General features: G+C 46.7%; 1 protein-coding gene across 1 annotated transcript in view; it reads right to left on the reverse strand.

Annotated features, from left to right (window-relative positions):
* The window catches only part of FBXO7 (F-box protein 7), a 78336-nt gene that overhangs the window by 23632 nt on the left and 33077 nt on the right, over window positions 1-21627 (reverse strand). Inside the window, exons 3-8 of the mRNA XM_085897445.1 lie at window positions 18313-18599; window positions 10488-10644; window positions 1477-1560; window positions 1014-1109; window positions 752-928; window positions 474-508 (exon numbers count right to left, since the gene is read on the reverse strand). Coding sequence (XP_085753571.1) covers window positions 474-508; window positions 752-928; window positions 1014-1109; window positions 1477-1560; window positions 10488-10644; window positions 18313-18599 — 836 coding nt within the window. The remainder of the gene's footprint in view (window positions 1-473; window positions 509-751; window positions 929-1013; window positions 1110-1476; window positions 1561-10487; window positions 10645-18312; window positions 18600-21627) is intronic.

A 21627-nucleotide genomic window follows, 5' to 3' on the forward strand; every position in this document is an offset into this window, starting at 1 on the left:
AAGAAGTTCAATCCCTTGAGTTATTTGGCCTATCAGTAATGATTTATCCGGTGCAGAGCACATTTCCAAGCCGTCCTTCTTGTCAACCTTTCAAAGTTCAGATGTCTTATTCACCTTCATTCCTTTGGCCCTCTCTTTTTCCCCACATGTGAAATAATCTCCAAGTGTTTGTCCAATCATAGTCTTCCTTCCACTACTTCAAGGTTTCATCTCACCACCATATGAAGTTGGCTCCTCGTTCCATTTGTCATCCATTTTGGTTATGGCTCATCACCTGCCATACCTTACCTTACTATATATTTTTTTTAGTTCACGATTGTCCGTCAAATGTCTACCCATTCCCTTTCTGCCCTTTTGCGTCAGTAAAAAAAAAACCCCCTCAGTCTCTATCATTTTGCTTCTTCATGAGCCTCAGATTTGTATTGCAATAATGAAGAAGAAGAAGAAAAAAAATAATCACAAGCATGCTGTACCTGTTTCCATTGTTGTCCAGAAACCTCAACGTCATCTGCAAATCAACAAGCAAAAACATTAACAAAATAAAATACCATTTGAAATTAGCAGTATTCCTCACATCACAATACAATACCAAAATCACTAATTCCGTCAAAGTGGTGTTATGTTAGTTTTTCTTCTCACTACATTTATTCTGGAAGTGTCTAATAGAAGTATGATGCAAGCCATAGTCTTTTAAAATCCTGTGGCAGAGACATCTATCCAAAAATGATATTACAGGGAAGAAGCAACTCACAGGAAAAATCTCGCACAAAGAGGTGGCGCCACAAGCCTTCGTCATTGGACAGCAAGTTTAGGTGCCGGCAAGTGACAGACATTGCAAGAAGGGAATGGGCGGAGAGCTGAGCCAGGATGGTAAGCAAGAGCTCACAAGGCAGTGCAAGGAGACCAGTCACAGGTGGCAGTTCCAGACCTGTCCACACAAGTTAAACTCATCAAGGGTCCTGAGTTCGCAATGCTCCAGCTTAGCTCAGCAAAACCAATCCTCTTTTGCCTACCTCTCCTCATGACCTCGAGTGCAGAATAGGCCACATGATCTTTGAAGACACGGGACAGAGTTGGCAAATTGGAGTATACGTCTGTGGTGACAAGGCCTGGTGAACAGTGAGAGGTCAAAGGTGTATCACTGCTGGAGGCATCCTGGTTGTTATATTACAAGTCAAGCGGTGTACACACAAAAGAGGTTCTCAATATCCCCATCCAGGTAAAATGCAAAAACCAAATGTTGTGTTCCAGTCTGGAATTGAAAATTCTAAATATAATGGAGGCTTGAGGTTCAAGTCAGAATGGTATCAATACTTTTTTGGGGACAATTCATTACATGATGCTATTAAAGACAGACTGGATCATTGTTGAACAAAATATGATCACTATAAACTTGCAGCCTTACAGGCTGGAGGAATCATTCAATGGATCCTAAAAGAATGCTTTAATATTTCAGACCATTTCCTAATGTCACACCTGATGTCACGTTGGTTACGTAGCTTGCTGTTTGCAGCTTAAGTGCAGCGAGCGACTCTTCACACACACCAGCTGCCACTGACGCTACAAACACACCAGGACGTACAACAAAAACTTCCCCATTGTAATAAATGTAAACACCATGGATATTTCTTCTTTGTTGTTAATCTCAACAAAATAAGACAAAAGAGCATAACTGGAAATGAAATAGTCTGCACTCATCTTCTGTTCTCCATCACTAGAGGTAGGCAAATGGTGCAAGCAGTACATGCTCCAGTTTTAATGCAAGATTGATTGTTGTAGTCACACTGGTAAGAAATGAATATGAAACGTGAGTAAGGTCTGATAAGGTTACTGGAAAAAGAAATGCAGTAGATAAATCATGCCTGCTTTTCTTTTCAGGTTAACAAAGAAAATATATGTGTATATGTTGTAATTTTTCCATTGAGGATCGAAATAAAAAATAAAAAGAAAAAGATTATTTATTGATGGAATGCACCTTCTGACATTTTCCAAAGAACCGATAACATTCCAATAGGGATTGGAGAAAAATAAAAGTACTAGTAGTTGATAATTACATCATCTTGCCAGCAAGAAAAAGGGAGAAAAGACAAACACTGGATAGTATTTTTTAAAAGCTTAACAATGAATAAAGTTGAAAAATAAATAAATAAATCAAGTTTTAAATATTTTTCAACTCATCGGACAGATAAAACTAGAATGGCAACTTGGTAGAGCGCATACCTCCATAAGGCTGATTAGTTTACATTTTGTATCCTATTGATACACCGGATCTGAATTTGGACCTGAACTAAAATTGAATTGGCTTGTGCTCGTCACCGAACCAACTCATCCACCAAGTGTCGTCTGAATGTTCACAACTTTTTGAGATATCGTGTTCACAAACAAACAAACAAACAAACAGAGGGACAGGGGTGAAAACATAACCTCCATCCACCTTTATGCCTGGTGCTGGCTTCATGGCAAGGGTGGTGAGCTTGGGATCTTCGGGTCCCGAGTTCAAATCCCGCTTGGCTGTTGAATTTATACCAGGTGGGGTTGACTGTGCTTGTCATCCTTCCGGGGTCGGCAAAATGAGAGCCAGCATGCTGGTATCCTGCGTCAGAGTGGTGCCCCATCCAGGATTGTGCCCAATAGCCAAGGAGACTGCTTAGACAACACCAATGCTCTGCACAGAGTATGGTCCCAATGGATGGATGGAGCCATCTTTGGTGGTGGAGGTAACTACTGTGAAGAAGCCCCAGTTGATATCGTCATCGAGTTGGCAACAGAGAGTTAAAAAAGATGAAGACGAGACCTCATTAATGCTGACATTATTATTATTTTTGTGTACAATTTCAAGGCTCGTATGAGAGCGAACACACAGAATGCACAACAAGCTGAGCAGGAGATAAGAGGGGTGGGAGAGGGAAGGACAAAACAGTGGGGAACAGAGACATTAGATCTGTGGAAGGGAGAGGGATGGAGTGGGGTACACAGGGTAAACAAGATGGACACGACAGGGACTTTCAGGAAGGAAAGCAGGGAAGTTGAATGTGGTGGGTATGGGGTGAATGATCATGGTTGTGGATGGGGGAACATAAGAGGTGGAGGTGAACAGCTGTTTTGAAGACCTGGAGGGAAGAGTGGGATTGAAGAGAATGTGAGAGTTTATTCAAAAGGCGGGGAAAAAAAGGAATGAAAGAGTGAAGGCGACTAGTGATTCTTGATTTTGGTAGTTTCACCAGAAGGGGGTTTTTGGCGGACCTTGAGCGCCTTGTGGAAATATGGAGAGGGGAGGGACATATCGCAGACAGAGTGGGGGGGGGGGGAGAAGGGTGAGACTGGAGAGGAGACGGTGGAAGACAGAAAGACAGAAAGGCAGATGGTGGCAAACCCTATCAAGAACTATACGAGCAAAGACCTTGCCCGGCACTGAGAGCAGCGTCACCCCTCGGTAGTTGTTGCAGTCTTGGCGATCACCCTTCCCTTTCCAGAGAGCCACAACAATACCCCTCTTGCAGTCAGTTGGGATGATGCCTGTGTTTCAGGCAGAGCACAGAACTGCATGCAACGACACAAGTGCAGCATTTCCACCAGCCTTGACAAGTTCAGCATGGATGCCACAGATCTCTGGAGCTTTGCCCCGTTTCAACCGGTTCACCGCAGCCTGTGTTTCCACAAACGAAGTTGGACCACAGTTGATTGGAGGGTCAGCAACAGGGATTGTAACACCCCTGACGTCCAACTCGACAGCTGGTGGATCAGCCTGGTACAACAGCTCAAAGTAACTGGCCCAGCAGGCCTTCACTTCGGACTCCTCTGTCAAGAGCCCACCACCCTCTGCTCCAACTGCAGTACACCGAGGGACGGGCTTGGAGGAACGCAATGCGTGAATTCCCCTGTAAGCAGGATGAGAATCACTTGACCACAGGTGATGCTCTACCCCCTCACAGATTCCTCGCACATAGGCCTCCTTGTCCACCCTTAGCGCACATACAGTTTTACGCCTCAGCTCCCTGAACAGCTCAGCTCTGCCATTCAGCCTGGCCCTGCGACTCTGGTCAATGGTATCCAGTGTCCCTTGAGAGACAAAATTCTTCTTCACCCAATGGTGAGTTCCAAGACATCCACCGGCAACATCAAGGATGTTGGTCTTTAAGGCACTCCATAACGCTTCAGGATCTTGTAAAGCACCCAGACCGCCCAAATGTCCACTCAGCCTGTTCGCAAAGTCCTCAGCTGCCCTCTCATCCTTGAGCTTGCCAACATCCAGCGTAGGCTGGGATGGTACCATTATCCTGGATTGAAGCTGAAACTTGAGAGTTGCTACAACAAGCATGTAGTCAGTATTGGTCAGGAACTGAGCACTCCGGTAGACCCTGCAGTTCTGGATCATCCTCCAGCGACCATCAAGGAGCACATGGTCAATCTTCTTTGCCACCCCGCCAGCGTTGGAATTCCAAGTCCGGTGATGAGCCTCTGGGCACTGAAACCATGAACCAGCCACCCTTTGTCCATGACTTCTTGGAAGGTGAAGGAAGTTAGTGCTACTCAGGTTCACAGTTCCAGACCCATGAGGACCAACACACGTCTCATAGCCATCCCTATCAGTTCCAGTCGATACATTGAAATCCAACAATACTAGAAGAGTATCTCACCTGGGGTACTGATCAACCACAGACTTGAGGGTGGCATAGAATGCGTCCTTCATGGTGAGATCACTCACCTCAGTCGGAGCATATCCAGAGACCAGGGAAATGACACCCAAAGAGTGACGAATCCTTAGTCTCATAATATACTTGTTGATCAGTGTTACCTCAATTGTCATTGGAGTCAGCTTATTGGACACAGCCACAGCAACTCCTTGGGCATGGTAACCATTAGAGCCACCAGACCAATAGTAGGTGAAACCACCCACCATGATCTCGCCGCAATCCGGTCTCCGAACCTCAGAGTGCTGCAATACCGATGTCCAAATGCTTGAGCTCAGATGATAACAGAGACAGGTGATCATCCTCTCTTAGGGATATGACATTCCAGGCACCCACCCAAAGGGACGGCCTGAGGTTAACCCAAGGAGACTGCCGTCTGGTGGACGACACCTCAGTACCACACAGACACACTCTCCTGCAATATGACCCAGGAATGTTACCGCGTGGTTTCCCTCCTATCATGAAAGATCGGGGGTCCCGAAGGCTTTGCCCCAATCCCGTCATCCGGTGAGCTGCCCTATGAAGGGAAGCTGCACAGGAGGTACTTCCACTGAGTGCGTTTCAGATTTTTTTATGCTTCCAGAATGTTTTGCGGAATGAAGGGTTTTACGGTGGCCGGAGTGCAAATCCTGCAACCCACTTCTTAATAAGAAATAACCCAGCTGCAGGAGGACATCCGCAGACACAGTTCGGCACTAGATGTGGATGGCCGTTGGCTCACAAGGAGCTCCTCCGCCCTTTGACAAGTTTTGTTTTTAATCCTGCTGGGTATCCATATCCAAACACCCTCCTCACCAGGAACCTGGTGGGGGAGACGGTTAAGTCGCCGACAACCCGACCATGGAACAGGTTAGTACAGGTTTACATGATACCTGTAGCAAGTCACAGATCTGATCTGGACTGACCTGACAAAGACCCAGAAGCTTGAATGAAAGGACTTCTTCAAGAGGATTGTTGAGAAAGTAGATGGGGGGGTTTTTCCAGACGGTCCTTTCGGAGAGACATAGTGACAGTGTGAGATTTCTCAGGATTGAAAGACATGTTCCATATGTTGGACTAGCTTGTGATTTTATCCAGATCTGCAGAGAGTGAAGAGGCTGCTGCTTGCCGATCTGAGGGATGACAGATGGTACGGTAGAGGGTGGAGTCATCAGCAAAGAGATAACAAGGATTTTCCAGAGAGTCGGAGAGATCATTGATGAAAACCAGAAAAAGACAGGAAGAGGGGATGAGAGAACTCCATTAAGGGCCACACTGTGGCTGTGACAGGAGAAGAAGTCTGTGAGCCATGAGTGGAGATGGCCTTGGATACCATAGGAAGACAGTTTGGTGAGCAGGACAGGGTGCCAGACTATATCGAAAGCACGCAATATGTCTTGGGAGATGGCTCTGATTTCATGTCTGGCATCGGGGATCTCCATCCATAGTTGGGAGAGCAAAGCAGCATATCCAGCGTAGTGACCTGGTCCGAATCCAAATTGATGATCAGAAATCAAGCAATTGGAGAAGAGGAAGGACTTGATGTCTGAAGCGATAATGGATTCCATGAACTTGCTGAAGGTTGGGAGAAGGCTGATTGGTCTGTCGTTGCAGGGATCTGTTTTTGCACTTTTTATGCAGAGCGGTTCTATTTGCTGATTTCCAAGCAGATGGCAGATGACCTTGAACAAATGAGAGGGTGAATAGAAGAGAGAGGGTGAGCAAGAGCAGAGGAGCAGTTTTTTAGGACACGTGGGCTGATGCCGTCTGGACCGGCTGCAGAATCTGAGTCGAGGTTTGACAGCAAGCTCTCCACCTTGTCAGTAGAAAAGGACAGAGTCCAGTAACACCTGGGTGTAACTGGGTAAGGTGGGTACAGAAAGCGATGGGTTTGGGACAAGATTTAGAAGCAAACAGAGTTTAGGCATTCAGCCTTTTCACATGCAGTTTCAGCTGTGCGGCCATTTGAGGTAAGTAAGGGAGGGGATGGAAGGGAAACATTCACTAGAAACAGACCGAACTAGACGCCACCATGATTTGGAGGAGGGAGACAGGTTTGAATGTTCAGACGAGATTAGAAAGATGTTGTTTTCTGGCTCTCCTGAGGGTAGACACACACTTGTTCTGAGCTTTGTGGAAGGAACTGAGGTTGCCTTCAGTTGGATTAGCCTTCCATGAGGCAAAGGCAAGTTGTTTGAGGACAACTGCCTCGCCACAAGCTTCAATGCATCATCGGCGGGAGGATGGGTAAGACAACTGAAGACAAGATGAGATAAATCCAACTGCACTGTACTGTACTATATTGTACTTTGCTTGAATAATTTTTTCTTTTCCTCACTACCTTTCATTGGAATAAACACAAATTAGACCACTGCATATTCTCTCGTGTGTCCTTAGGATTTGCTGTTTGACACTCATCATTGAGAAATTTGTCTCAAAGGATTGTTGTCTTAAAGGGACGTCATTGTAATCACTAATTTGTTATTAAAGGGGAATTTGGAGTGCATTGTGAGGAAAAAATCCAGGAGGGTTGACCAGAGAGAAAGAATTAGAATAGTGTTAAACCAAATTGCAGAAAATACAAATCATGAACAAAATGTTCATTGGGAAAGCAGTGGGGATACACGAGTATGCAAGCAGAGAAATTATATTTCCATGGGAGTACAATGTGTCATTCTGTGTTTGCAGACAAGGTAGGTAATGGACACTATTAATTTGAAGTTGATGAGCATGTTCACCACAATGAGAAATGAGAATGGGCTGACGTTTCGGAGATCAACTCTTTGTGAGATCAACAAAGGCCCTATGTCTTTCATATATTTTTTGTTCTGTCAAATTTATAGCATTCAAAATGTCAGCTGTTCATTTCCCAGGGCAATAAACAAACTCTTATATAAACATTTCATTGATTTTTTAATAACATAAGTTGAGCAACACATCAAATATAAGAGCCATCAAGCCTGTCCTGAAGGACTTGAAAATAAAGCTCAACAACAATAAACTGGAGGGGGAGCACTCAGTAGAGTGCAAAACATCCGCCACCAATACTGCTGGGTCACTTAAGTGAACCTGATATCCTATTCATTGTAGGTCAAAACGGATCAGACTCTACTGAACCACGATTGAATAAACTAAGCTAGATCAACGTGCATGTAGAAATGCCCAAAAAAAAATCGGAATATTTTTGAAAAAAGTTGCAAAATTTTGTTTGTTTTTTTCTCCAACAATTTTTTTTTGGGTTGGAAATCACTTAAAACATGTAGAAATGCAAAAACAAAAATTCAAATATTTTTTCAAAATGGCCACCATAGCGGCCATATTGGACTTTAGACCAAGTCCAAAATCTAATGGCATGATCCTTGGACCATACCTAATCCCCCCCACCAAGTTTCGTCGAAATCCGTCCAGGAGTTTTTCCGTAATACTGTTCACAAACAAACAAACAAACAGACAGGGGTGAAAACAGTAACCTCCGTCCTTCTTCGATGGTGGAGGTTAATAAATAAAAACAACTAAAGAGCTCATAGAACACCTTACCCCATGCAGTCTTGAGAAAAACAACAAGGACTTTACTTGAACTTCGATATGGGACTTTATTGGAAACAGCTTATTCAAAGAAGAATCTCGAGGTTCCCCCACCCTGAGAGTGCGAGTGGAATATTTAATTAGTCGAAATGGCATAAAATTTTGCCAAAATACTGCTAAACTGAAGGTTAAAGTGCTGCTAAACTGTAGAACATATTTTCTTTGTTCGTGAACTTTGAATAACAGGCGTGATGGGAAACATATAAAGCTGATAGCTCTGAACTGTTCCGTTTGACCTGATGATGCTCAACTGAAATGCATTTTTCATCACCATTGAAGTTTATACATACATGCATTTGTGCAATTACAAACCTGACGACTATTCTCAGATAAAATGATGATTTTTATAACGATCTCTGAGAAAAAGATGCGCCAAACAGTTTTTTGGGGACGAAGTTAGATCTGTGTTGCATCGCTAGGCACCGCAAGTTTGTCTGAATGTCACTGTAGCTCCACCCTCAGAGTGCATGGAAAATTTGATTGGTCGAGATGGTGTTTAATTTTGCCCAAGTACTGCTAAAGTGAGGCTTTTTGGAAGTTCAGGCAAGGCAATTTGTGTTCTACAGTATTCAAATATATGATTCAACTGACATAAAATAAGTTTTAAAGGCTGTAGAACCCCCACCCCCCCAAAAAACAACAACAACCATTGAGTCAGAAGTTTACCACCATTGATGCACCCTCTTTTACACCACCCAATTTATTTAACATGTTAAATTAGTTATTCATGCCTGTTATTTTTGTCTGAAAAACAGTTTCCTGAATGGAATGATTTTCAATTTTGTTTGACTGCCAGACAGACGGACAGACAGACAGACTGTAGTAATTGTTTTAACGTGCTCAGGATGAAACACCATGCAATTTGCCAAATTTAGAGACAAAGCACTGCTAAACTGCAGGTTCATAATATAAAATTTGATTGAAATTAAGTAGTTCCTCAATGATCGACTAACAGACAGACAGAGTGAACCAATTGCTTAACCCTGCTTTGTGCTATGTGTACACTGCACAGGGTAATAAAAATAAAATAAAAATAATCATAATAAAAACTGCAAGCAGTGATGCAGGGGCCCAAGCGTCCCTTGTCCAATCTGAGGAAATTTAAAACCATGCGACCTATGACGTTATCATTCACAGCATATATATTCCCAAGGGGTACTCGATCATATGTGCCAAGTTTCACATCGAACGGTTGAACGCTATTGAAGAAGATAATTAAGAGGGTCACCTATAATCCAACATGACAGCCAAACCACGTGACCTTTGATGTCACAATTTTCACACGTTATATCACATGTTAAGTTGATCGATCATGTGTGCCAAGTTTCATACCAATCGGTTGAATGCTTTTGAAGACAATATAAAAAAGGTATTCACCTTCAATCCAACATGGTGGCCAAACCACATCACTGATGACTTAATCTTAAAAAAAACTTAAAGCAGTTTCGGAGAAAAAGAGTTTTAAAGTTTTGGTTTAAATCCAAGCTAACTGCCATGGTGATTGCAAAATCAAAATTTGGAAAAAAGAAGGCATTCGTTCCCATTTGCCCCAACATTACATGGGAAGTTTCAACTTAATCGGAGCAGCAGTTCTGGAGAAATAGATTTTTTTAGGTTACACCAAAATGGAAAAGTACTCCAAGATGGTGTCACCTATGACATCATCTATTTTGTTTCATTTGTCATTGCCAGACCATGTGATCGATCAAAACAAAATTTCATATTCAAGTCCATATTTTGGTGTCGATGAGATAAAAAATGTTTCGTGTTCATCGGAAATTTTTATTTTTTTTAACCTCAACATGATTGGTAAACCGCTTCACCGATTTAATCGTATACAATTTTTTTGCACCATGGGTAGTCAATCATAACCTGACTAGAATTGAATCGATAGCACTTGCAGTTTCAGAGAAGAAGATTTTTAAGGTTTTTGCCTAAATCCAAGCTGTTTGCCATGATGACTGCAAAATCAGAACTTGGAAAAAAAAATATGGCATTAGTTCCCATTCGCCCCGATATTCCTGTGACGTTTCAACTTAATCGGAGCAGCGATGCTGACGCTACAGCTTCCACAAAAATTCGGCTTAAAGAGTAAAAATAAAATACCTATTACAATAGGAGGCCAAGCATTTCCATGCTTGGTCCCCTAAGAGTAATAATAATAATAATAATAATATCATAATAATAATAATAATAATAATAACAGCATGGTTGAAGGTCCTTAGATCATACCATTGACCACCAGATGCTTGCCAAGTGGAAGGCAGGCGAGTACACATGAAGCATGAGGACACAGATGGTGAGCATACTTCAAGACATAAGCTCCCATTTTGCGCCAACATTCAAGAAGTTGACCAGTGCTAGTTGTCGTGGTTGTTTCGGTCAGGTCCTGTAGGGTGGAAAGACAACAGGACTTGTCACAAAAATAAAACAAAAATGAGCAGAACAACTAAACAACCATGGACGATTCCAGCTGCAAGATCAAAGTAAATTTCCGGAATCTCAGTAAGGGGGACACCCAAATTTAACTTGTGACAAAGCCAAACATATCTCAAAGTAGAAACAAAAATTCATCAGAGAAGTCAATACGTCATGGAAAGTTATTAGCTGAAAATAGTGGACTCGCATCTCAATCTGTCAATGACGACACAAACCATGCACACCACACGCAAGATCCACCATCAGCCTAATCATCTGTCGTAATCAGTGTTGAGGTGAATAGAGAAAGGATCGCTATTCTAGAGATAGCAGCTAAAAAAAAAAAAAAAATCAATCTCATTCCTTCTTAATGACTTGCCTTTATCACGAAATTTTCTGCTACCAATAAAGTGGACAGTGCATGAAAACCTATCAGGATATAGAATAGATGAGGGACAAAAGAATACTTGAACCTGAGTACCACACATTGCTCACATTCCATTACTGGCTGAATGCTAGGGTATTTTTATGCTTATATAGGACATCAATCATCGTATTAAAAAATAAAAAAAAATTCACCAGATTTGTTCATCTTCATAATGGAAATGCATGGTTCACAGTAATTGTTTCTTCGGGGGAATGTGAAAAATAAAATAAAATATATACACGAGGGTCAGCATGAAAATAATCCCTCTTATTTTTCAGTTCGCAATGAAAGTGTCGTAGGAAAGCTACACGAGGTCATAATGATAGGTTTGTATATCCCACCCATTTCAAGTTGAACGGCACTGATCGGTCACGTGACATCACACCATGCCTTAAAAATGGCTGCTCCCTTGATGTTTGCATGATGCAGAGAATAGTTATTGAATTTATTACTGCAGGAGAGATTCCTCCATTGAATATTCTCAGGTATTTAAAGAATGTGTACAGCTATTCAATCATTGATGTGAGCATCGGTAAACATTGGGCAAAGCGTTTCAAGAGCAGGGAAACTGATATCGACGACAAGCCTCAAAGTGGTCGGTCTGCAACTGCAGTGACACCAGAAAATAAGTCGGATTGATGCCATCATGAAAGTGCCTTGCAGTTGACGGACCACATGGAAAAAAAACAAAAAACACATTTGCCACATATGTATGCATATTCCCTGTAAATTCCATTTTTTAGCTTACCAGGACTTTATCCTGGTGAGCTTATGTGATCGAGCAGTGTACATAGGTGAGTGAGTGAGTGAGTCTGTAAACACTTCAGTCATTATCGCTTGAACCCAACACACCATTTTGATGAAACTTCAAGCTTGATACCAACCAAACTCGATTAATTTTGATGAAACCAGCACAAGAAACCTGATGCCTAACAAAGGTGTATTGACTGCATCAAAATGTGTGTCCATTCAAGGGGTCTGGTGGGAGAAGGGATGGCGGTTTGACCCCCCCAAAATAGGTATTTCCTCTCTTCTCCAAAACTACATACACGATTTTTATGAAACTTAACCACAACATTCACCACCCGTGAAACACCAAAGTTTGTTCATGGCATTAAAAAATAATAATCAGGGTTTCAGGGGGTCTGCGGAGGAGGGGAGGGAGGGGGCAGGGGTTGAGCTGCTTGCCGTCCTATTGTTATCGGTGTATTGGCTGCTTGGCTTCCCTGCCAGTTTTCCTGAGTGAACTGCCAGACTCACTGGCGCTGAGGCTGTTCTCTGAGAATGGCCAGAGAGATGTTGACCTTCACAATTACATGATCAGATGAGCCAATTGAGGCAGAGGACGAGCAAGCTACGTTGGCGGGGAAGTTGGTCAACACCAAATCCAGGTGGGAAAGTTCACAGATTGCATCAGTCCAATGGAGTGACAGAAGTCCTTTGCAGAAGTGCCATGGCTGGTGAGAGAGGTGCCAACACCCAGCCAATTAGCATGGTGACAATTGAAATCACCACATATGAGGAAGAGAGAGTAGGGATGAATGGTTAAAAGTTAATCCATGTCATCTGAGAGAGTTGTAGATGGAGTCATCACTGTTGGGAGGACGGTGCAACACACAGACAAACATGAGGTGGGAGTGGAAGGGAAGTCACAACCAGAGGTACTCCTGGGGTTTGGGAGGTGTAATAGTAGTACATGGAGAGTGAGAACTGGAGTTCATGATGTACAGTTCTTGACGCCAGGACGGGATTCAGGTTGGTCAAACCTGAGGGGACAATAGCCAGGGATAGACACAAAAGAGTCAGGGACATCCTATGGGAGGAAGGATTCTGATAAACAGATGATGTCCAGTTTATCAGCAGTGCCCTGGATTGAGAGATCTGTCAGGTTGGAGCGGAGGCCCCGGATGTTTGAGGTCAACACAGTTAGGGACAGGGGAAGGAGGAGTAGCTGCTCATGGGACGTAGGGATTTGGAAAGGAGCAGGGTGGGGGTGGGGGGAGCCAGGAGGGTTGGGAAGGGGATGAAGCCGGGAGGGGGAGGGGCAGCAGTGAAGCCGGGAGGGGCAGCGATGAAGCCGGGAGGGGCAGCGATGAAGCCGGGAGGGCAGCGATGAAGCCGGGAGGGCAGCGATGAAGCCGGGAGGGCAGCGATGAAGCCGGGAGGGCAGCGATGAAGCCGGGAGGGCAGCGATGAAGCCGGGAGGGCAGCGATGAAGCCGGGAGGGCAGCGATGAAGCCGGGAGGGCAGCGATGAAGCCGGGAGGGCAGCGATGAAGCCGGGAGGGCAGCGATGAAGCCGGGAGGGCAGCGATGAAGCCGGGAGGGGCAGCGATGAAGCCGGGAGGGCAGCGATGAAGCCGGGAGGGCAGCGATGAAGCCGGGAGGGGCAGCGATGAAGCCGGGAGGGCAGCGATGAAGCCGGGAGGGCAGCGATGAAGCCGGGAGGGCAGCGATGAAGCCGGGAGGGGCAGCGATGAAGCCGGGGGGAGCAGCGATGAAGCCGGGGGGGGCAGCGATGAGGCCGGGGGGCAGCGATGAGGCCGGGGGCAGCGATGAGGCCGGGGGGCAGCGATGAGGCCGGGGGGGCAGCGATGAGGCCGGGGGGCAGCGATGAGGCCGGGGGGCAGCGATGAGGCCGGGGGGCAGCGATGAGGCCGGGGGGCAGCGATGAGGCCGGGGGCAGCGATGAGGCCGGGGGGCAGCGATGAGGCCGGGGGGCAGCGATGAGGCCGGGGGGCAGCGATGAGGCCGGGGGCAGCGATGAGGCCGGGGGGCAGCGATGAGGCCGGGGGCAGCGATGAGGCCGGGGGGCAGCGATGAGGCCGGGGGCAGCGATGAGGCCGGGGGGCAGCGATGAGGCCGGGGGCAGCGATGAGGCCGGGGGGCAGCGATGAGGCCGGGGGCAGCGATGAGGCCGGGGGCAGCGATGAGGCCGGGGGGCAGCGATGAAGCCGGGGGCAGCGATGAAGCCGGGGGGGCAGCGATGAAGCCGGGGGGCAGCGATGAAGCCGGGGGGCAGCGATGAAGCCGGGGGGCAGCGATGAAGCCGGGGGCAGCGATGAAGCCGGGGGGCAGCGATGAAGCCGGGGGGCAGCGATGAAGCCGGGGGCAGCGATGAAGCCGGGAGGGGCAGCGATGAAGCCGGGAGGGGCAGCGATGAAGCCGGGAGGGGCAGCGGTGAAGCCGGGAGGGGCAGCGGTGAAGCCGGGAGGGGCAGCGGTGAAGCCGGGAGGGGCAGCGGTGAAGCCGGGAGGGGCAGCGGTGAAGCCGGGAGGGGCAGCGGTGAAGCCGGGAGGGGCAGCAGTGAAACTGGGAGGGCCAGCGGTGAAGCTGGGAGGGGCAGCAGTGAAACTGGGAGGGCCAGCGGTGAAGCTGGGAGGGGCAGGACGAGGGGGAAGCAGACAGAGTGGTTTCGTACTGACATGGAGGGGTTTAACATCATGAATGGACGTGAAGAGGAAATTATTGTCGCGTACACACAGCCTCTGCAAAATTGATGCCTCAAGATTCCCACAATGGATAACCTGTGACAGATTTCATGGGTAGGGTGGTGGTGAGTGTTTTTGGTTGAAGGCATGGAGGAAAATTTGGTTGCAAGTGAAAGAGGAAGCTGGACAAACTAAGAGTTTAGGAGTGAGGAGGTTTTGGGCAATAAACCTTGTCAAAGAGAAAAGGAAGGGATCTTGATGAAGAGGAAGAACTAATGTGTTGTTCCTGATGGAGTAAAAAGCAGAGCAAAGCATTTTCAAACTAGAGGGGGGAGCACTCGGTAGAGTGCAAAACCTCCGCCGCCAATACTGCTGGGTCACTTAAGTGAACCTGATATCCTATTCATTGTAGGTCAAAACGGATCAGACTCTACTGAACCACGATTGAATAAACTAAACTAGATCGACGCGCATGTAGAAATGCCCAAAAAATAAAACCGAAATTTTTTTTGAAAAAAAAGGTGCAAAAGTTTTTTCTCTCTAACAAATTTTTTTTTGGTTGGAAATCACTTAAAACATGTAGAAATGCAAAAAAAAAAAAAAATTCAAATATTTTTCAAATAAAATGAAATTTTTTTGAAAAAAGTTGCAAAATTTTGTTTGTTTTTTTCTCGAACAAATTAATTTTTTGGGGGTTTGAAATCACTTAAAACATGTAGATATGCAAAAACAAAAATTCAAATATTTTTTCAAAATGCCTGCCATATTCGACTTTGGACCAAGTCCAAAATCTAATGGCATGATCCTTGGACCATACCTAATCCCCCCACCAAGTTTCGTCGAAATCCGTCCAGGAGTTTTTCCGTAATACTGTTCACAAACAAACAAACAAACAAACAAACAGAAAGGGGTGAAAGCAGTAACCTCCGATCTTCGATGGCGGAGGTTAATAAATTTTGGAAGCGTTATTTTTAATGTTGTGAGGAGGTTTTAAAGAGAAATGTTTTACTCAGTGAAGATACAGTTTGGGGATGTTGAGAAAAAGAAGGGATCCATAGGGGAATGAGTAACTGAGAACTGAGATTTGGGTTTGGATTTTTTTTTCCCGGCGTTGTTGTTGGTTGTTGCGGTTTAGTTTAGTTTTTTTCTTTGAGTGAAGGAGGAGAGGTATGTTGTTTGTATTTTTGAGGGAGGAGGGGAAATGGATTGAGCTGAAGGATCAAAAGTAACAATACCTGTGATAAAAGGAGCGAAAATGAGGTAAAAACAGAGGGGTAGTAGCACACTCGACTATTACCATTCGGCCCGATTTAACTCGGGGAAATAAATTATATGATTAAACACAGCAGGATACGGATTGGGACAGAAAAATGGATGAAAAACGCAAGCAGCAAAACAAGAATTATGAGCAAGAATTGCTTTTCAACACATGTCCCCTACCGACTTGTTATTTTCTAAGTCCAAAAAGGGTATAACTCTGTGAAAAATTTAAGAAACGCCCTGAAACTCGAACTTGTTCTGTAACTTTTCATAATAAAGCCATATACCAAGTTTCAGTCGAATATGTTAGTTAAAGGGTATGGGGAAATGTATGAAAAACCACAGGTGGGACAGACGGAGAACAAACTTATAGTCCCCTCCGATGAAACCAGTAGGGGACGAGAATAAAACAACAAAACACAATGTAACTGGTCTGGGGAACTAAGCTCAGATGAACTGGTAGAAGCGAGAGCCGATCAGTCGTCTACATGAGCCGGTAATTAGAATTGGACCGGTAATTAACCTCCGCCATCGAAGATCGGAGGTTACTGTTTTCACCCCTTTCTGTTTGTTTGTTTGTGAACAGTATTACGGAAAAACTCCGACGGATTTCGACAAAACTTGGTTGAGGGGGGGGGGGTTAGGTTTGGTCCAAGGATCATGCCATTAGATTTTGGACTTGGCCCCCCCCCCAAAAAAAATTGTTTATTTTTTTGTATTTCTACATGTTTCAAGAGATTTCCAACCCCCCCCCCCCCAAAAAAAAATGGTTAGAGAAAAAAACATTTTTTGTAACTTTTTTTTCCACAAAATTTTGATTTCTTTTTTTGCATTTATACATGTTTTAAGTGATTTCAACCCCCCCCCCCCCAAAAAAAAAATATTGGAAAAAAGAACTATAACTCTGTCAGCACTGTTGACATATTTAATGAACAAGATATAAGGTTCACTTGAGTGACCCAGCAGTATTGGCGGTGGAGGTTTTGCACTCTCCCGAGTGCTCCCCCTCGAGTTAACCTCCGCCATCGAAGATGGATGGAGGTTACTGTTTTCACTCTTGTCTGTTTGTTTGCGAACAGTATTACGGAAAAACTCCTGGACGGATTTTGACGAAACGTGGTGGTGGGATTAGGTATGGTCCAAGGATCATGCCATTAGATTTTGGACTAGGTCCAAAAAAATTTTTTTTTCAAAAAAAATTTCGATTTTATTTGAAAAATATTTGAATTTTTTTTTTTTTGCATTTCTACATGTTTTAAGTGATTTCCAACCCCCCAAAAAAAATTGTTAGAGAAAAAAAAAAACAGAAATTTTGCAACTTTTTTTCAAAAAAATTCGATTTTATTTTTTGGCATTTCCACATGCGCGTTGATCTAGTTTAGTTTATTCAATCGTGGTTCAGTAGTCTGATCCGTTTTGACCTACAATGAATAGGATATCAGGTTCACTTAAGTGACCCAGCAGTATTGGCGGCGGAGGTTTTGCACTCTACCGAGTGCTCTCCCTCTCGTTCGAATTGTATTTAGTGAGAAATAAAATAAGAAGCATTACTTTGTACCAACCCTTGTGTATATACATACATACAGAATGAGTAATGTACACCACACTAACAAGGGATTGGTCCTGAAAAGTTTGGACTGGTAGGACTGGTACTCAAAAGGCTTTACTACTTGCGTTTGAGCTGTCTAATCTGGGTTTGATTCCCAACCCGAGTACAACGTGCAATCCTGGTTATTCATATACCACGTAGTGCATTAAGAATAGGATAGCTTGAAGAGGGCATCTTGAGCTGGTTGTGCTGTCTCACATTTACTTTTCAAAGTGAATGATCTCACTGTACTGTCATTGTCTCATGCCATTACACATTCGGATTAATGAAAGAAAGTGTAATTATTACCACACGTTTTACCAGAAACGATGTCCAATTGCATTCTTGAAGCGCAAGCCCACAGACTCTGGAATTTATGGTAATCATACATCGAATGATGAAAATTACGTGTGTTTACCCCATCTTTGTTCTTGGCAGCATGAATATAAATGCCCTCCATGTATGATGTTGGAAAATTGTTATAAACTTTAAAAAAAATTTTAAATGTTGGATGTCAAGTGGAGCTGGATTAAAAAAAAAAAAATTTGCAGGGTGGCACCTGTGCACAGGTTACATGGATGCAGACAGAGAGATCAACATACTTTAACATAAATTATATGATCATTACGAGACAATCCAAACATTTATGAGATTTAAGTTGGGATCATAGCATCAGGAGGCATGTTCTCGAATGGTAACAAAGGAAACCTGAATTTTCTATTCTTGCTAAAGTTACAAAAATTAAAAATAAGAAATCTCACAGGAATGTTGTAATGATTAAAAATGAATATTTGAAGATTTCTAAATCAATAAAAATGAATACGCTTATTTCACAATAAACATGAATAGCCAGGGAATAAAAAGAAATCAGTAAAAACAATTTTACTTTAAAAAATTCATATTTCCAAAAACAAAGAAGCCACATTTTACACACCTTTGATACAAAACCAGCCTCTGCCATGAGCACATGCAGAGCCACAATTAAGGATTCTTGTGCAGATTGTGGACACGCATCTGAGAGTGCAGCCTCGAGGCTGTGGGGCACATGTCCCGGCTTCGCTTCCATGCATAGCATCACTGGCAGGAATGGCGTTGGCCGCTCAAATGCTGCTGGCATGTTTGCATAGTCTTCAGAGATCACAGACAAAGGTTCAGTGACACCAGAGGCTTGTGAATTGTGATCATGATGATGTTCTTGTGGATCATCCTTGGGCTTGAGGTCTGTTCGTGGTACAGGTACAACCCATCGAATGAAGGCCAGAAAGACCTTTGACCTCAGAAGGCCAATCTGAAGGATTTATCAAAATAGCTATCCGCAAGAGGCAATGGGAATTGTGCAAATAATAAATACATCTATCTATAATTCCAGCAATCTCTATGTGTGTTTGTCTGTCTGTATGTGTGTCTGTCTGCAACCGCCGTTTCTCGATGACCACCGGTCTGATCTGATTGAAACTTGCCAGGAATATTGCTGGGGACCCGCGGATGTGCCTTTTCAAGGTTTGATATTAATCGGACAAGCGGTTCCCAAGTTACGGCCATTTATTTGTCAACCAATGACAAGACACGGTGCTATGACGTCGTCACGAATGACGTCGCAATTAATGTTTATTTATTTATTCATTTTTGCATGATTGACGTCACAATTATTCTTCTTCTTCATTTGGTATAACGTCACAATCGACGCTGGGGACCTGAGTATGTGTCTTTTCAAGGTTTGATATCGTTCTTCATCCGTTTCCCAAGTATTTCCCAAGGTTTGAAAGCTGTTTTTTTTTCCCAAGGTTTGAATTAATTGTTCAAATCTTATATATTATTTCCGAGTTTGTGGTTTCGTGTCGTGCTATCTTCGACTTTGTTCTGCGCTCGAGTAACGTGATATTCGGCTTACATTATCTCAAAGACCATATGAGGTGCATGGTACAAAAAAATGTAAATAAAATGGTTCTTAAACAGTGAAATCGTATTCCACTTACTGCATTAAAGTAAAATTACTACTGATACTCTGCATCAGTTCCTTTCTCAAACACACCCACCCAAACATGTCGCACGGGTTATGCTAGTTATTAATTAATCCCAAGGTTTGAATTTTCCCAAGGGAAAGAGCTGTTTCCCAAGGGTTTGAAAGCTGTTTTTCCCAAGGTTTGAATTAATTGTTGTGCTTGGTAGACATTTGTGAATACATTTACAGAGAGAGGGGCGACAGAGGAGGGGGGGAGAGAGGAGGGGGGAGAGAGAGGAGGGGGAGAGAGAGGAGGGGGAGAGAGAGGAGGGGGGAGAGAGAGGAGGAGGGGAGAGAGAGGGGCGGGAGAGAGAGGGAGGGGGCGGGAGAGGGGGCGAGAGAGGGGGGAGAGAGGGGGCGAGAGAGGGGGAGAGAGAGGGGGCGAGAGAGGGGGGAGAGAGGGGGCGAGAGAGGGGGCGAGAGAGGGGGCGAGAGAGGGGGCGAGAGAGGAGGGCGAGAGAGGGGGGGAGAGAGGGGGCGAGAGAGGGGGGCGAGAGAGGGGGCGAGAGAGGGGGGGAGAGAGGGGGCGAGAGAGGGGGGCGAGAGAGGGGGCGAGAGAGGGGGCGAGAGAGGAGGGCGAGAGAGGGGGGGGAGAGAGGGGGCGAGAGAGGGGGCGAGAGAGGGGGGCGAGAGAGGGGGCGAGAGAGGGGGCGAGAGAGGGGCGAGAGAGGGGGCGAGAGAGGGGGCGAGAGAGGGGGCGGGAGAGGGGCGGGGAGAGAGGGCGGGAGAGGGAGAGGGGCGGGAGAAGGGGGCGAGAGAGGGGGCGAGAGAGGGGGCGAGAGAGAGGGGGCGAGAGAGGGGGCGAGAGAGGGGGGCGAGAGGGGCGGGAGAGGGGGCGAGAGAGGGGGGCGAGAGAGGGGGCGAGAGAGGGGGCGAGAGAGGGGCGAGAGAGGGGGCGAGAGAGGGGGCGAGAGAGGGGCGAGAGAGGGGCGAGAGAGGGGCGAGAGAGGGGCGAGAGAGGGGGCGAGAGAGGGGGCGAGAGAGGGGGGGCGAGAGAGGGGGCGAGAGAGGGGGGCGAGAGAGGGGGCGAGAGAGGGGGCGAGAGAGGGGCGAGAGAGGGGGCGAGAGAGGGGGCGAGAGAGGGGGGCGAGAGAGGGGGCGAGAGAGGGGGGCGAGAGAGGGGGCGAGAGAGGGGGCGAGAGAGGGGGCGAGAGAGGAGGGAGAGAGAGGAGGGCGAGAGAGGAGGGCGAGAGAGGGGGCGAGAGAGGGGGCGAGAGAGGGGGCGAGAGAGGGAGAGAGAGGGGAGGGAGAGAGGAGTGGTGATAGAGAGGGGGTGAGGGAGGAGGGGAGAGAGAGGGGGTGAGAGAAGGGCATCACAATTCAAGAGAGGGGAGAGAGGAGGGGGGAGAGGAGGCGAGAGAGGGGCGAGAGAGGGGCAAGAGAGGGGGACGGAAGAGGGGTGTGAGAGGGGGCGAAAGAAGACGGGGAGAGAGGACGGGGGAGAGAGGGGGGGAGAGGACGGGGGAGAGGAGGGGGGAGAGAGGAGGGGGAGAGAGGAGGGGGAGAGAGGAGGGGGGAGAGAGAGGGGGGGAGAGAGGAGGGGGGAGAGAGGAGGGGGAGAGAGAGGGGGGAGAGAGGAGGGGGAGAGAGAAGGGGGGAGAGAGAAGGGGGGGAGAGAGAGGGGGGAGAGAGAAGGGGGGAGAGAGAAGGGGGAGAGAGAAGGGGGAGAGAGAAGGGGGAGAGAGGAGGGGGAGAGAGGAGGGGGGAGAGCGGAGGGGGAGAGAGGAGGGGGAGAGAGGAGGGGGAGAGAGGAGGGGGAGAGAGGAGGGGGAGAGAGGAGGGGGAGAGAGGAGGGGGAGAGAGGAGGGGGAGAGGAGGGGGAGAGGAGGGGGGAGAGAGGAGGGGGAGAGAGGAGGGGAGAGAGGAGGGGGAGAGGAGGGGGAGAGGGGAGAGGGGGAGAGAGAGGGGGCGAGAGAGGGGGAGAGGGGCGAGAGAGGGGCGAGAGAGGGGGCGAGAGAGGAGGGGGCGAGAGAGGGGGGCGAGAGAGGGAGGCGAGAGAGGGGGGGGCGAGAGGGGGGGCGAGAGAGGGGGCGAGAGAGGGGGGCGAGAGAGGGGGCGAGAGAGGGGGCGAGAGAGGGGGCGAGAGAGGGGGCGAGAGAGGGGGCGAGAGAGGGGGCGAGAGAGGGGGCGAGAGAGGGGGCGAGAGAGTGGGGCGAGAGAGTGGGGCGAGAGAGTGGGGCGAGAGAGGGGGGCGAGAGAGGGGGCAAGAGAGGGGGCGAGAGAGGGGGCGAGAGAGAGGGGGCGAGA

Source organism: Eptatretus burgeri, chromosome 10 (assembly GCF_056783735.1).
Source record: "Eptatretus burgeri isolate ZD-2024b chromosome 10, Ebu_testis_v1, whole genome shotgun sequence".
In the NCBI taxonomy this organism is placed as follows: Eukaryota; Metazoa; Chordata; class Myxini; order Myxiniformes; family Myxinidae; genus Eptatretus; species Eptatretus burgeri.